Below are 14,106 nucleotides of genomic sequence, written 5' to 3'. Positions count from 1 at the left end.
TGGCAGAAATTCCAGTGATATCACCCCAGTGAAACCACAAAATGCCCTATTTTCAAAATAACCATAGCTCTAACCTTTGATAAAAATTTATAACATTAAAAACATAGACTCAATAATGTAGTCATTTCGTAGCGTCTATTTCGTAGCGCTATAGTAAATCCTCGTTTGCTACGAGATTTATAGCTCGCTACGTCAAATTAGCTTATTGCCAAAGATTTTTTACATGGTGAATATTTTTTCGGTGCATTATCAAGTATTACATTTTGCATACGAAAACAGGAACATTAAAATAATCGATTAATTTTTCAGTAAGAAGCATAATTTTTGGCACTCGTATGTGACCGGACTCACCATCTGTATAAAAACTACACTGGAGTTACGTCGCTAGCATTTATCCTTTTTATGGTTATACCCTTTTCGAAAAAAGGATTAACGAAAATAGTCCATAAACGCCGACGATATTACAAACTTGTATGTCGACCATCCCCAATTTATGAAGTCTGCTCATACTGAATTTTAATACGCTTTCCCGCTATCAGCCTGTTTCGTAGCGCTACGCCGAAACCGCCTGATTGCTACGTGATTTATAGCTCGCTACGCCAGACTAGCTTATTGCCAGCGCTTATAGTGTGGGAATATGGCGAAAGATGACTGTATGCGGTTCGGTTGCATTATATGAAACCAGCGATATTTATTATGTATTCATTCGTTATAAAAATAAACAATCTGATCCAATAGCTACGATATACGATGTATTGTATAAATAAGGTACAAAACGTGCGGTCTTGTATTTTAAACAATGTAAAGTCGTAAATAATACACAATGCTAACTAAATATTATTAATACGCAAATTAGATTTTTTTATAACTAAGTAAAAACTATATGAAGTTTGTAGTCATAATAGTCATTCGCCTGGTACATACCACCACCACACAATGTTTGCCTTATTGAAGTATGTTTACACTATTATGTTAACATTTATAGGCTATCGTAAGGACGGTACTTTTAAAAAAACATTATAAGCTAGTCCTTAAGAAAAGAAATAAACCTATCGCTAAAACTATACATTCTATTTAGAATTGATACCTGATGACCACATGGCATGGAATTTCTGTTTAGTACTTATTCTAATACATATAAATCTTACATTCTACTCACCCTTTACATTTATATTCACCATTCTAAATGCACTCGAAACCCATCGTATTATCCGTAAGTACCTAAATTGAAATCCGTTCTCTATAAAATAATAAACATATCAAAAAAGGTTTCAGAGAATTCGGGTAAAAGCCCTATTACATTAAGAAATTAAGCAAAAAGAAATATAATAATGGATATCCACTCGTAAAGAGGATTCCTTTCAATTTCTTACATTAAAGCGGGTATGGGTCGCCTTTTATCATAGTTTCACTAGTTCCTTAAAACATTCATTATTTGAAAGCTGAATATGCCTGTTTTGCAAAGAAAGGCGCCCAATGGAGCTCTTGTTTACATATTTAAAGACACCCTCTTTCTTATCCAACGTAATAAAAGAAGCAATAGAGGTCGAGATTTTGGAAGCAGGTCTCTTGGTAGACATTTCAATATTTTTATTCAATTTCGGGAGCAATTGACCCGCTCTGAGTCAGACTAAAAAGGGATCTTCATATGTGAAAGCAATATGTGAGCTGAAGATATGTACGTACGTACAGTTTGAATATAGACTTTGATATTGATCGTTTCAGAAATAAAAAAATACAATATGAACTACAACAATTGGTTCTTAAAAGTATATACTAGTACATGTATAAACAAATTATATTAAATCGGCTGGTAATTTTTAATGCCAAAATCTGCTGTAACGCAGCCTTCTGCTAATTTGGTCAGTGACTTAACTGATTTTGACGAAAGTTGAAATCTGAATATAAATAAGACTTTGTAGGCAGATAGTATTTTTCCCAAAGGGTAGAATTATGAACTACAAGGGATAAATACATATTTATAAAAATAAAAATAAATTTGGCTCGACTTGGCGGAGGCACTACCGTGCCTCCAGATGACTCATAATTTCAAATAACGTTCATAGAACTTTGCAATTCTGAGAAACAGTTTTGATTTCATAACCATTACCATGTGCAAGAAAATAGGTTTAATATAATCCGTATTTAATCTTCAATTTTCTCTTTTCAGGTAAAAATTCAGCTGCAGCCTCTACACAAAGGTTTTGAAACACCGTTTCCGCTCGTTAAAATTAATACGGTTATGTATATTGTCTTGAATTTTAAATGCATACCTACTTTAGTTAAATTTTTCATTTGTGCTCTTAAATTTTTAATGACGACTCTTACGGTTTTTGGGCAACAGTCCAGATTTTATTATATTTTTAATTGAAATAGTACCCACGGATTTTTAATTCCGCGGCAGAGTTTAAAGCTTCCTCAGTCAAAATTGATTAAAGGCCTGGCCACACGGAGCGCGTATTCTAGCGCCGCGTTAGGGCGTTAGCGCTAATAGTAAATCCTGACGCCGCTGAGTTGTAATGTACTGACTTACTAGTAAGCGGTCACACAGAGCGCGTACGCATACGCGCGTACTTATACACCCATGCGTAATTTTTTTCAATACAATGACGCTTGTACGCAAATCTGTAAAAAAATACAACGCCCGGCGACAAGAACGCCGAGCGCCGCGACAAGCGGACGCGTACACGCTCTGTGTGACCGCTCAGTAGTAACTCAGTACAACACAACTCGGCGCTAGAGCGCGGCGTCAGGATTTTGTTCTAGCGCTGACTCCTAGCGCGCCGTTAAAATACGCTGATAAGAGGCTGCTGTGATATCAGTATGTAAAATAAAACGAATTTATAAAGCTGAAAAAAAAAGCAAAAACTGTTTTAAGCAAAACTTAACCTATGATAAAAGCACTTATTACCTTGGGTTTATCATAGATGTCCATGAGCGACAATAGTTACTTACCATCAGGTGGTCTGTATACTCCTTTGGTACTTCAATATTACATCTTACCTTTTTTTTTGTTGTTGACAAGGGGGAAACCTTTAAAAGGTACCCGACGCCATGGGATTGACGCCGGGTTATGTGGGACTTTTACCGCATCCCCCCGGTGGCCGTCCTCAGCGTTTGGTGGAGAACTCCGGGATCTCCAACAGAACACAACCGGAGTCCTCCTAACGCGATGCCCTTCTATCGGGCTCTGCCCTGAGGGGAGCAATTTACGCTCCTCTCACATCCCCTGGTATGATATGATATGCGACTTATATGCGACCACACAAACCGCTGTCCTTCCCGGGGTCGCTTGCTGGACGGTTTGAGCTCCCACTCTTGCCGCCCGCAACATATTACATCTTACCTACTACAGTTAGCTTATCCTGAGGTCACCATGGTATTAGTAGAAGATCCGAAGCTAAGTCGAACTGGACCGAGCTGATAATAGAATGAAACTCATTTTATAACGAAATTAGTACATTGGGTAATACATTAAAAATGGGTTTGCTAAAAAAATCCTGGACAGGATAATTTTAATTATTTTTTGAAAAATTAATTTTCATTTTGCAGACAACCCTATATCAACGTGTTCACAATAAAACAGCGCTTCTACTGATATAAAATTTTATCTATTATCATCATGAGTGAAAGTAGTTGCCAGCGAAATACCTGTTTATACCTGACAACCCAGTAGTTCGTCCACGTAAATAATAGGCAACCCAAAGCCAACATTCACTCAGAATAGAATTTTCTTATTATCTTGATGTTGCAAAATTTAATTTTCAATTAAATTTTAATTTTTCAAAAAATAATTAAAATTATCCTGTCCAGGATTTTTTTAGCAAACCCATTTTTAATGTATTACCCAATGTACTAATTTCATTATAAAATGAGTTTCATTCTATTATCAGCTCGGTCCAGTTCGATTTAGCTTCGGATCTTAGACCATATGTAAGTGTCCAAGAGGACAGCGACCCATGGACACTTCTGATATCAACCACAGATAGAATTGGGGTACTTGTGGTCGACCACAGATGTGTGTCTATACTTGAAAACTAAGTTAGATATGCCTGCCTTACCAAATTACCCTTCCTAAGTATAACCATTTGATTTCTAACGATAGATAAATGAAGGAAAAAGTCTTCAATCTGTAGTTTGTCACAGATGCTATTAGAATAAAGTGAAAAGTAAAGGAGCCTTCCAAATTAATTATTAATTTATGCTAAAAACAGCGACATCTGTCGCTTGGTAACAAGAAGCTTACATTTATAATGAAATGTTATTTAGTACTGTTTTTATAAGTAACATTGTTATGCAATCTCATTCACATTGCAAAATTTCACATATATTGTAGGCCTAGTACGTATAGATAACTTATCTTTAGAATTAATCGATTAATATTGAGGTGTTGAGGTGATGTCTAAACTTCTGGTTAGCTCAATAAAGATTAAAACATTCAAAACATAGGTAATTTATAATAAATAAGGAATAAGGAACAAAATAAGCAAGGCATCAATATATTTCTAGCTATAGTAATAATAGAAATTAAATTCGTAAAAGAAAATATAAAGTTATCGAAATGATTGTTATTGTTAGATTTACTTTTCTTCCTGAACTTCTTCAGCGGGTGGCTCCTCCGGCCCTTGATCCTCGAGAGGACCTTCAGTTACTTCTTCTGGACCCTCTGGGGAGATTTCTTCTGTAGGCTCCGCAGCAAGTTCCTCAAGTTTACTTTCTTCTGGCTCGGGAGCTACTTCCTCTACTTCTGGTGGCTTTTCTTCAGCCACTTCTGTAGATACAGGGGTAACGGTCGCCGCGCTTGGCTTACTCGCAACCTCTTCTTTGACTAACTCAGGTTCAGGTTTAGGAGGTTCCGGAGCTTCAGCCTGCGGGGGTTTTGGAACAGGCTCAGCTCCTTTTTTAGCTTCCTCCTTCTTCCCCTTTACTTTCTTCTGTTTATGATCCAAGGGCAAATACAGCTTATAATCTTGTGGTAATTCTTCTTCAGTAAACAAACGCTCACTAAAGTAGATCCTACGTAAACGAGCGTTAGCGTGAATTTGAACACGAAGTGTTTCTATAAATTGAGTCCCGTACGCCCGTCTTGTAAAGTCTGCGAGATTAAATTGTATTTGATTCCATCCTCCCGAAAGACCAATAGGCATGCTCGTACAAAATGGTTTGATTTTCGTAGTGGACTGGAAATTGGAAATTCTGAACCTCCTCCGCATATTTTTGTCGTCGAGGATAGTAATTTCAAATGAAAAGTATCTTTTCAAATTCTTTACGATCATAACCAGAAAAGGCAATCGAATTCCCAGAACTTGGTTCCTCTTCGGGCATGATATGTAAGTAGTTGCAACATTCGTACTTACAATTTCAAGAACTATGGAATTGACTTCGTTATCTGTTATTCGTTTTATATGACCATTTTGTACCTCCATATCCCATATTGCTAAGGGATTTGATCCACAGCTATAGAATATTGATAGAAGTCCGCTTTGGTATGTATTTTTAAACATTATCCGTTGACTGGATTATAAAGTATTCGAATTTATTTATTTACTGATCGGTTGGGTAAGTTTTCATTTGACGTGGATGTCAATATTCACGTCGTTGGACACAAATAAACTAATTTGGCCAGTTATAAATTGTGTAATTATTGAACAAGTTTTAAGGTTGCAAATAATTCAAAATATTTACATTAGATTTGATATCAAGCCTTTTATTAAGAATACTAAATATTACGCGTTAAATATTTATATTTATGATTTAATAATTGTAATTTAAGAAATAACATTTTTATATACTATTTTATTATAATTGTATACACTATTATGGAGGGAAATAAAATAAATAAAAAGAGATAATAAATAATTGTCATTTTGGTTTTATCGTGCTCTTGATTTTTAACGCAAATAAATTAATAGTAATTCTCCTTAAAACACATTTGTGTATACATCTTATAACTTTATTTTGTTAAATTACTACATTAACTTATCAATTAAAAGATAAAACTGTTCAACTTGAGTTGTTAATATGTGTGTGGTATCATTGTTAAATACGTAAAAAACTGAGCTTTTTTTGCTTACTCGTAGTATGAACATAACAAATAAATTACGCATTTGAAATATTTTATCACTGTGCGTCTTCCGCTGGGGCGGATTTAGCTGCTGGTTCTGGTTGTGCTTATACGGATGTGGCTTCTGCTGCTGGCGCTGCCTCTGCAGGAGCTGGTTCTTCAGGAGGTGCGTCTGCAGGCGCTGACTCTGCAGGAGCTGGCTCTTCAAGAGGTGCCTCTGCAGGCGCTGACTCTGTAGCCGACTCTGTAGCCTCTGTGGGAGCTTCCGTTATTTCTTGTGGCGCTTCAATCTCTGCAGGTGCTTCCTCCTCTTTATTCTCTTCACCACTGGGCTGTGCTTCAGTTGCTTCGGCCTTGTCGGTAACCTCTTCAGTTTTATCAGGGGCATTCTCAGGACCCTCCGGCGGTACTCCTTTTGGAACGATTTCGTCATTAACCTTAGATTTTCTAGACTCTAGAGAACCGACTTTCTTAATAGAATGGATGGAAGTTTTAGAGCTGGGCTTGAGAAATTTTATTTCACTTTTAGGTTTTTCTTCTATGGGGGCTGCATCGCCCGCTTTAATTTGATGTCGTGAAGTAGATGGTCTAATGTTTTCTTTGTCAGCGATATTTTGTGTTAGTGTCTTCTTGTCTTTAGTTATTTTGGACGCTAATGGAAAATACAATTTATATTCCGGTGCTAACTCTTCTTCTGGTATTAATCGTTCCGTAAAATAAATTCGCCTCAAGCGTATGTTTGCGTTAATTTTAACTTTTTGTACTTCAACAAATTGCTTTTTATAAGCACGACGAGTAAACTCTGCAAGATTGAATTGGATTTGGTTCCATCCGTCAGAGAGTGCTATAGGCATTACGGTACACAAAGGCAATATCTGAGTAGTGCTTTGGAAATTCGACACACGGAATCGGCGCCTCGTGGAAGTTTCGTCTAGAATGGTAACTTCGAAGGAGAAATACTTTTTCAAATTCTTCACAATCATGACTAGGAATGGCATCGTTATTCCTAAAACCACGTTCCCTTTCGGACAGGTTATATAAGTTGTGCTTACGTTAGTTCCACCTATTTCTAGAACCATTGACTTTATGTCTTGGTCTAAAAATCTCGTAACATAACCATCTTGGGCAGTTACATCCCATATAGCTAGAGGCTTTGATCCAACGCTGAAAAATATCGTTAGTAATCCACGTTGATAAGCGTTTCTGTACATTTTCTAGTTTTATAACTATTTCGTTTTTATTGCAACGTTTTCAATATTGCCGAAGAATATTCTTAATTCACATCTGACATTTCAATAACATGCAGTGTATATTTGAAGACTTCAAATAAAAGCAAAGTAAAAAGGAGGCCAATATTCTGCGGATGCCAGTTTTATTTCAAAAATCTTTTAAAGTAAAAAGTTCTATATAGTTGTTATTGGGGTAACATTCACATAATTTTATAAACTCCTACGAATCGTTTTATCTTGTTATGATATATTTAATTACATATCGTACCTATATAGATGTGACACAAAAAAATAAAAAGTGATGGTGATGGTGACAATTTTTTATGGTAGTGTTTTTGTTTTTATATTTTTGTTTTTCATTTTTGTATATATGTAAATTTTGTAAATAAGTTATTTTATACTTATAGTTTAATTTATTTCTTTTAATTTTCTGTAAGTTTCATTATAATTGTAAAAAGAAAAAATAAAATATAATTTATATATTTTGCATATATTTTACCTAATTGCTCAAATACCTTAATTGAACCAGGCTTAGTTAATATAGAAACTAACGAAAATCATTATCTAACAAACGAACACCACGATATCTTACTGATCCTCTTTAAATAAAACAAATACCAATTAAGTGGCCCGCACAAAAAGGTTTTGTACGGCAATTACTTAATGTAGACATAAAGTAATCCTTAGACTAAATAAAACAACAAACTTATCATGAAGAACATTTTATTTATACACTGACAGGATACATACCACAGATAACTAAATAGCAACAGAATAAATGAGACTGTCAGACATAACAGAAAAACTTCCAGCGAATACGTAGAAACAAAACTTTTAAAAGAAAAGCTGGCTTTCGTTGTGATTTATCTTCCCATTTGTCATCCTCGACACTAGAAAAATATGTCACGCGAGCCCACAAGCAACGCTCACACAGGGTAACGAAAATAACATTTTTGTCGTCTCTAAATCACGACTTTTCCTCTATGCCCCGTGCCCCAGAGACAGTCACCAAAAAAGTGTAACGAGTACAGAAGAAAATGAAATAGTGCCTTTTGACTGTAACGATAAGGGTCCCTGTACGGTTTTCGATCAACTGTACCCTTAGTATGAGTTTTTATGTTTTTACAAAAATGACTGTTTTGGTATTAGTTTATGTATTTTCCCATACATTTCCCATCAGCGCCTCTAGCGGATTGTATAAGAGCTGATTGGAATTATATGGGAAATACCTAAACAAAAACAAAAACAGTCACTTTTGTCAAAACGTAAAAATATTAAGGGTACTGATGCGGTTCGTTTCGGTATTTTTGTCAAAACGTAAAAACTCATACTAAGGGTACTGATGCGGTTCGTTTCGGTGCAAATATTCGTGTTTTTGCGCGCTGTGCTCGTTCTGCGCCATTCTGTTTTTTATAACTTAGGGGAGCGCCGTAGTTAAGATATCGGCACAATTCTTCAAAATTAATGACATAGAAAACATGTTGCCGATAATGTACTAACGACGTTCGGAAATGGGATATCAGCGTTATCGCATTATTTCTGTTGCTGTCCTTGGAACTCAATGTAATTTTTAAATATACATAGTATTAATATTTGGTGACTAATAATCCAAATTTAAAACTTATTATTACATTAAATCTTAGCAATCAGGAGTACGCAATTAGGAGTAATCAGGACAACGCATCTTTAATTTACTTCGAGTAGACTTTGGTCTATATGTTTGGATATATGGAACAAAATTCATATAGACCAACAATACTATGACCATATACGAGTACCATCAAGTAGACCGCACTCTCGTTTGCTGCTTCGGTCCTAGAAAAAAATCCTGCTTACAAATTTGTATGCGAAATCACGACTCATCTCTAATATAATGTATAGAAGTAATTAACGTTAATAAGACGTAATAAATAGCATCAGGTTAGAAATAGCTTGAATAAATACTAACCACATAATAGTTAACCACGGGCTAGTTCACAACAAAAGGAGCGAAACTATTGATCCTTGCAATCCTTTTGTTTGAAATTCCAACCGACCGCGTGTTAGAGCAGAAATTAACTCATTAAGCCTGTTGAACTAGAGGAAAGTTTTAAACTGCGCAAAACTATGTAAAGTCAAAAGCGATAAATGTGAAAAAATTGCTAATAATGTTTGTATGGAGGTAGAAAGTATGGTTCAATGGTAGGTAGTAGCGCTACATTTATTTTAGTGTGAGGTAGTACTGGAGTTTTGGTCGAAGATGATAACTCACACCTGAGGCAACCATATCGTGCCCGTCATTAATAAAATACTTAATATATCTAGTTTCTACATAACAAATATCAATATTTGACATTTTCTGGAGACAAAAATTGTAAAATATCGATCTTTGGAAAGTAAAACAATATATAGATTGACTATTAATAACGGACATTGGTCTTCAAGAGTGAGAATTTATCCGTGATCGATATCACGTAGACCCTGTTCTTTATGAAATTGGTTCTAGACGGCGATGGGCAGTAGTGGTAACATCCCATCAGATTGACTGTATATTCGTTTGCTACAGTCTTATAAAAAAGTAACGTTTCAGATGTGCTTGGTATATTTACAGAGCTCATTGCTCGGCGCAACGAAGCGTGGTCTGCATAATGTATCGAACGGTACGCGATTCCGGCAAAGCTTTGTCTGCGTTATTTACAACCAGCCCGTGTTTTCACGCGGAAATTGGATTTGTAAAATAAGACACTGTATAAATAATCTTTATCTAAAACATATCTCAGCGGGGCCGTTCGCTGTAGAATTTTCGCACCGCAGCGGCACCGTCGCCAGCTTTCGCTGCCTCGTTTGTCAGATTACTCTAGAAATATCTTTGACGCTAACGGCGCCGTAATAAACACTGTTTATTTGCAAGTTCCTATTCGTTTTGTACGTGGAATTATAATTCCGCCGGGTCTTCAACGGGCCGGAATTTCACTGAAATTCTTTTACAAAAATTTGAGTCGCCGACAGCAGCGCTTAAGTCGCGTTTTGCGCCCAGTCGGAAATAATCGGCGTCGCTTCAAAGCCGGGCACGGGGACAATGTATCGAAATTAATATCCGGGGCCGGCAGCCAGCGAACAATTTGTCCAGCCGGAATGTGGATAATTAAACGGGCCTCCTACACGGAGCTAAAACATTTGTCGGACCAAGAAGTAGTTAACATAAAAATAGTGACAGAGATTAATCGCCGGCTAATGTAAAAACCTTTGGTACGAGACCGGCAATTTTCGGGTACATTGTTCTCTTTCCGCTGTATTCAGTTAAATAAGGACGCGTTGGATCCGAGGGAGCGCGTCGTGAGCCCCGAATTCCGGTTCATTTACGCTCTCACATTCATGGCGACCGGCCCATAGAAATAAAGACATATATCTCTTTCTCGTTGCCCTTTTTAATCCGCCGCTCGACTACAAGTATCGTAAATCTAGAACGTCGATTAGGACGACACTGTTTGTCCCCGACGACATGGAATAAATTGCAATCGTGTCCTCAGCGAAACAGGATCGATGTTGTTACGCCATTATGATGAAAATGCGGTATAAGTCGACCGATTCGTTGCTAGTCGATCGATAAGCTTAAACTAGTGCCAGCGAAGGGTAATAAATTTATGGGAGCTAATATCCTATTCGCCAGTCTAACGTACGAGTGTGGACTTGAATGTGGACATTAGGTGTCTTAACTTCAATGGACCATTTAGTTTAAGCGAAATCTATAGAGCATTGTATTGCCGGTCTGTCAGCTTAGATATTGAATAGATTAGATAAGTAACATGTATTTCTGTTTTATGCTGCCATTGTTTTTGGTTGCATTTTACTATTAATAAGAGAAACGAATGCAAAATATATACTGGTTTTGTCGATAAATTTTGTTTTGTAAAGACACAATATTTTGCGTGTTTCTAAAGGTCATTTTATTAGCCGAAAAAATATTTTTAATTCTTTATCTATCTGTCTGTTTGTCCCCGAATATAACAAGCTACATATAAGTTACGGCAACGCTTGCCAAAAAACTATAATTTCAGATTTATTGTTACATAAATTTTGTTCATGCCATAAGATTTCTATAGATTATAGCCGGACTTTCGAAAACATGCCAAGATTTTATGAGTAGGTTCACGTATCGTGCCAATGTATGCTGAAATAAAGATATCTAGACTTAATGCAACGATAAGGAAGTTGCAAACCTTTACCATCAAGAAATATATGTAATAATTAAGTAAAACTTCTATTACTAATAAAATAAATGTAATAAAAATATAAAAATATCAACAACAAAAATTAATTGAACTATTTATTAATCAGTAAAATGTAGACTACTATAAGATTATAATTTTTACTTTAGAGTACATAACTGACTTTAGCATTTCAATTAAAAATATTTAATTTTTCATGGATGGATTCATTAAAAATGATCATTACTCGTATCTAATATCATGAAGGAAACTTTAATACTTTAGCACTACATAGGTACATCATTTTATTTATATTCTAATACTTAAAGACGTACATTTTAAAGCTATTCAACTTAATCTATGAGAGTAATTACCGTGAGATTTAACCTTTCAACCAGCTTATGTGCTTACGAAAATTTTAAAATGTGCCCCATTTCCAGTGTAAAATTATGTTCACAAAGTCTATCATTAACCAGTTTTAAGGATATTCGTTAGGGGCGCGTCGCTGTGTAAAAAGTTAATGATATGTGAAGAACCGTAGGAAATCCTTCGTATAATTGTTAGTGAATTTAATGGCTCGTGTAAGGGTTTTCAGCGATATGTAGACGGGGACAAATTTTATCGTGCCCTGCTCTAATCTCTGGTGGGAATTATAAAATCTTTTTACACTTGATTCCTTGTGTCGGTGTTGGACACACAGACAAGCACACAAACACCCAGATGCAGAACAGATACCTTAATTCGTAATTTATCATTCAGACATGTGCCTGACCGACGATCGAACCCAAAACCGTCGGTGCATCAGACTGGTATAGTAACCGCTCCGCTATGCGGATCGTCAATTGTATAAATTGTTATGCATTAAAAATATATATTAATACGCTTTTATTAGCTTCAGACGTATGTATGTTGGTATGTTGGTATGTTAGTATGTAACGGAATCTTTGAACATGATTTTAACTCCCTTCAAAACGTCGGATTAACTTGAAATTTGGCATACTTATTAAGGACCGATGACAATTCAATATTTTAAACATTCTGACCCGTTATCCTTACTAGGATAATCAGGATCAGCCATTTTTGTTTTCCTGAGACCCGGAAGGTCTGCGTTAAGACCAATAAAGGAATCTACCAGGCGCGCCGATCACCTAACCTGACCTGACCTGACCTGACCTGACCTGACCTGACCTGACCTGACCTGACCTGACCTGACCTGACCTCAACTTCGACGCGTCCGTTGTTAATAGCATCATGAAGCGGTGTCTCATCATCCTTATGCTGAATGGCACTTCAACATCTGCACCTTCCTTTAACAAGATTTCCACTATTTCATTGTTTCCATTTCTTGCTGCCAAATGTAAAGGCATATATGATTTCAGCTCATCGTCATAGTCACAACTTATATTATTAACTCGAGCTGTAAAATTAATTAAACTACTAACAGTTTTAAAATCTCTGCAGGCAGCAGCAACACAAAGAGAAGAAATTCTAGAATTATTTTTGATATTAACATCATTATGCTGTAATATTAAATCGATGATTGGACGACGTCCTTTTGAAATGGCTAGATGTAAAGCAGTTGACCGTTTTTCTCTTGAGTATTGCCATCAGCGCCTGTTTTTAAAAGATGCTCTATCATCCTTTTTCCGTGATTACTTTTATCCAAGATAGAGGACCTGGGATATGGCATAAATTATGAAAGAAAGCAGTTAGCATTGGCAATTCGGATGTCATTCAACAACTCCTCTGGGATTTTCACGTTAACAATAAAAATAAACACCAATGTAAAACACCACTTCATACAGCTGTGTTAAACAATGACCCAATATTCATTTTTGCACTGCTAAGCAAAGGTGCTGATGCTGATTCGAAAGATAAACTTGATAATACGCTACGTAATAATCTTTAAAATAATCGCTAAAATAATCACTAAAAAATGAAAAATAAATAATAGTTTAAAAAAACTAAAAAAATACACTTTTTATAGAAAATCCAACTAAAAAATAGAAAATATTTTTTTTTAAATTTGAATTAAGAATAGTGTAAATAAGGTAAAAATATTTTTTATTGTAAAAAAAGCGTGGGGTGCTTTTTAAGATATTATCAAAATGATAATCCTTCTACTCAATATCTATCAATAAAATATTTATAACTATTGACACCTAGCACCCCACGCTTTTTTTACAATAAAAAATATTTTTATCTTATTTACACTATTCTTAATTCAAATAAAAAAAAAAAATATTTTCTATTTTTTAGTTGGATTTTCTATAAAAAGTGTATTTTTTTAGTTTTTTTAAACTATTATTTATTTAGTTGGATTTTCTATAAAAAGTGTATTTTTTTAGTTTTTTTAAACTATTATTTATTTTTAATGTAATACGCATGCAGTCCATCTAATGGTAAAGAATCACTGCCGCTTATATGTAATTCAAATTTGGACTCTAGTCTAGTCACAAATGTATTTTAATGTATAGCCTTTTTTTTTTGTTGACGAGGGGGAAACCTTCAAAAGGTACCCGACGCCATGGGAGCGACGCCGGGTTATGTGGGATTTTTTACCGCACTAAAACCCCCCCGGTGGCCGTCCTCAGCGTTTGGTGGAGAACTGCGGGATCTCCAACGG

General features: G+C 35.6%; 3 protein-coding genes across 4 annotated transcripts in view; 1 reads left to right on the top strand and 2 right to left on the bottom strand.

Moving 5' to 3' along the window:
* The window catches only part of Sema1a (semaphorin 1a), a 490,410-nt gene that overhangs the window by 275,904 nt on the left and 200,400 nt on the right, over positions 1-14,106 (top strand). The gene's annotated exons all lie outside the window — the stretch shown is intronic.
* LOC140752351 (cilia- and flagella-associated protein 20) lies at positions 4,484-5,589 on the bottom strand. The gene has a single exon (XM_083059020.1). The coding sequence runs from the start codon at positions 5,502-5,504 to the stop codon at positions 4,581-4,583; it is 924 nt and encodes a 307-aa protein (XP_082915146.1). The 5' UTR covers positions 5,505-5,589; the 3' UTR covers positions 4,484-4,580.
* LOC140752446 (cilia- and flagella-associated protein 20) lies at positions 5,958-7,555 on the bottom strand. The gene has a single exon (XM_083059021.1). It carries the CDS (start codon positions 7,273-7,275, stop codon positions 6,172-6,174), a length of 1,104 nt encoding a protein of 367 aa, XP_082915147.1. The 5' UTR covers positions 7,276-7,555; the 3' UTR covers positions 5,958-6,171.

Source organism: Epargyreus clarus, unplaced genomic scaffold, assembly GCF_041222505.1.
Source record: "Epargyreus clarus isolate Ecla_fem2 unplaced genomic scaffold, WU_Ecla_fem_2.2 ptg000024l, whole genome shotgun sequence".
Lineage (NCBI taxonomy): Eukaryota > Metazoa > Arthropoda > Insecta > Lepidoptera > Hesperiidae > Epargyreus > Epargyreus clarus.
This window is presented reverse-complemented; position numbering and strand designations above follow the sequence as displayed.

Coding starts and splice junctions, on each gene's coding strand:
- LOC140752351 (XM_083059020.1), bottom strand. CDS start 5,504: ATGTTTAAAAATACATACCAAAGCGGACTTCTATCAATATTCTATAGC.
- LOC140752446 (XM_083059021.1), bottom strand. CDS start 7,275: ATGTACAGAAACGCTTATCAACGTGGATTACTAACGATATTTTTCAGC.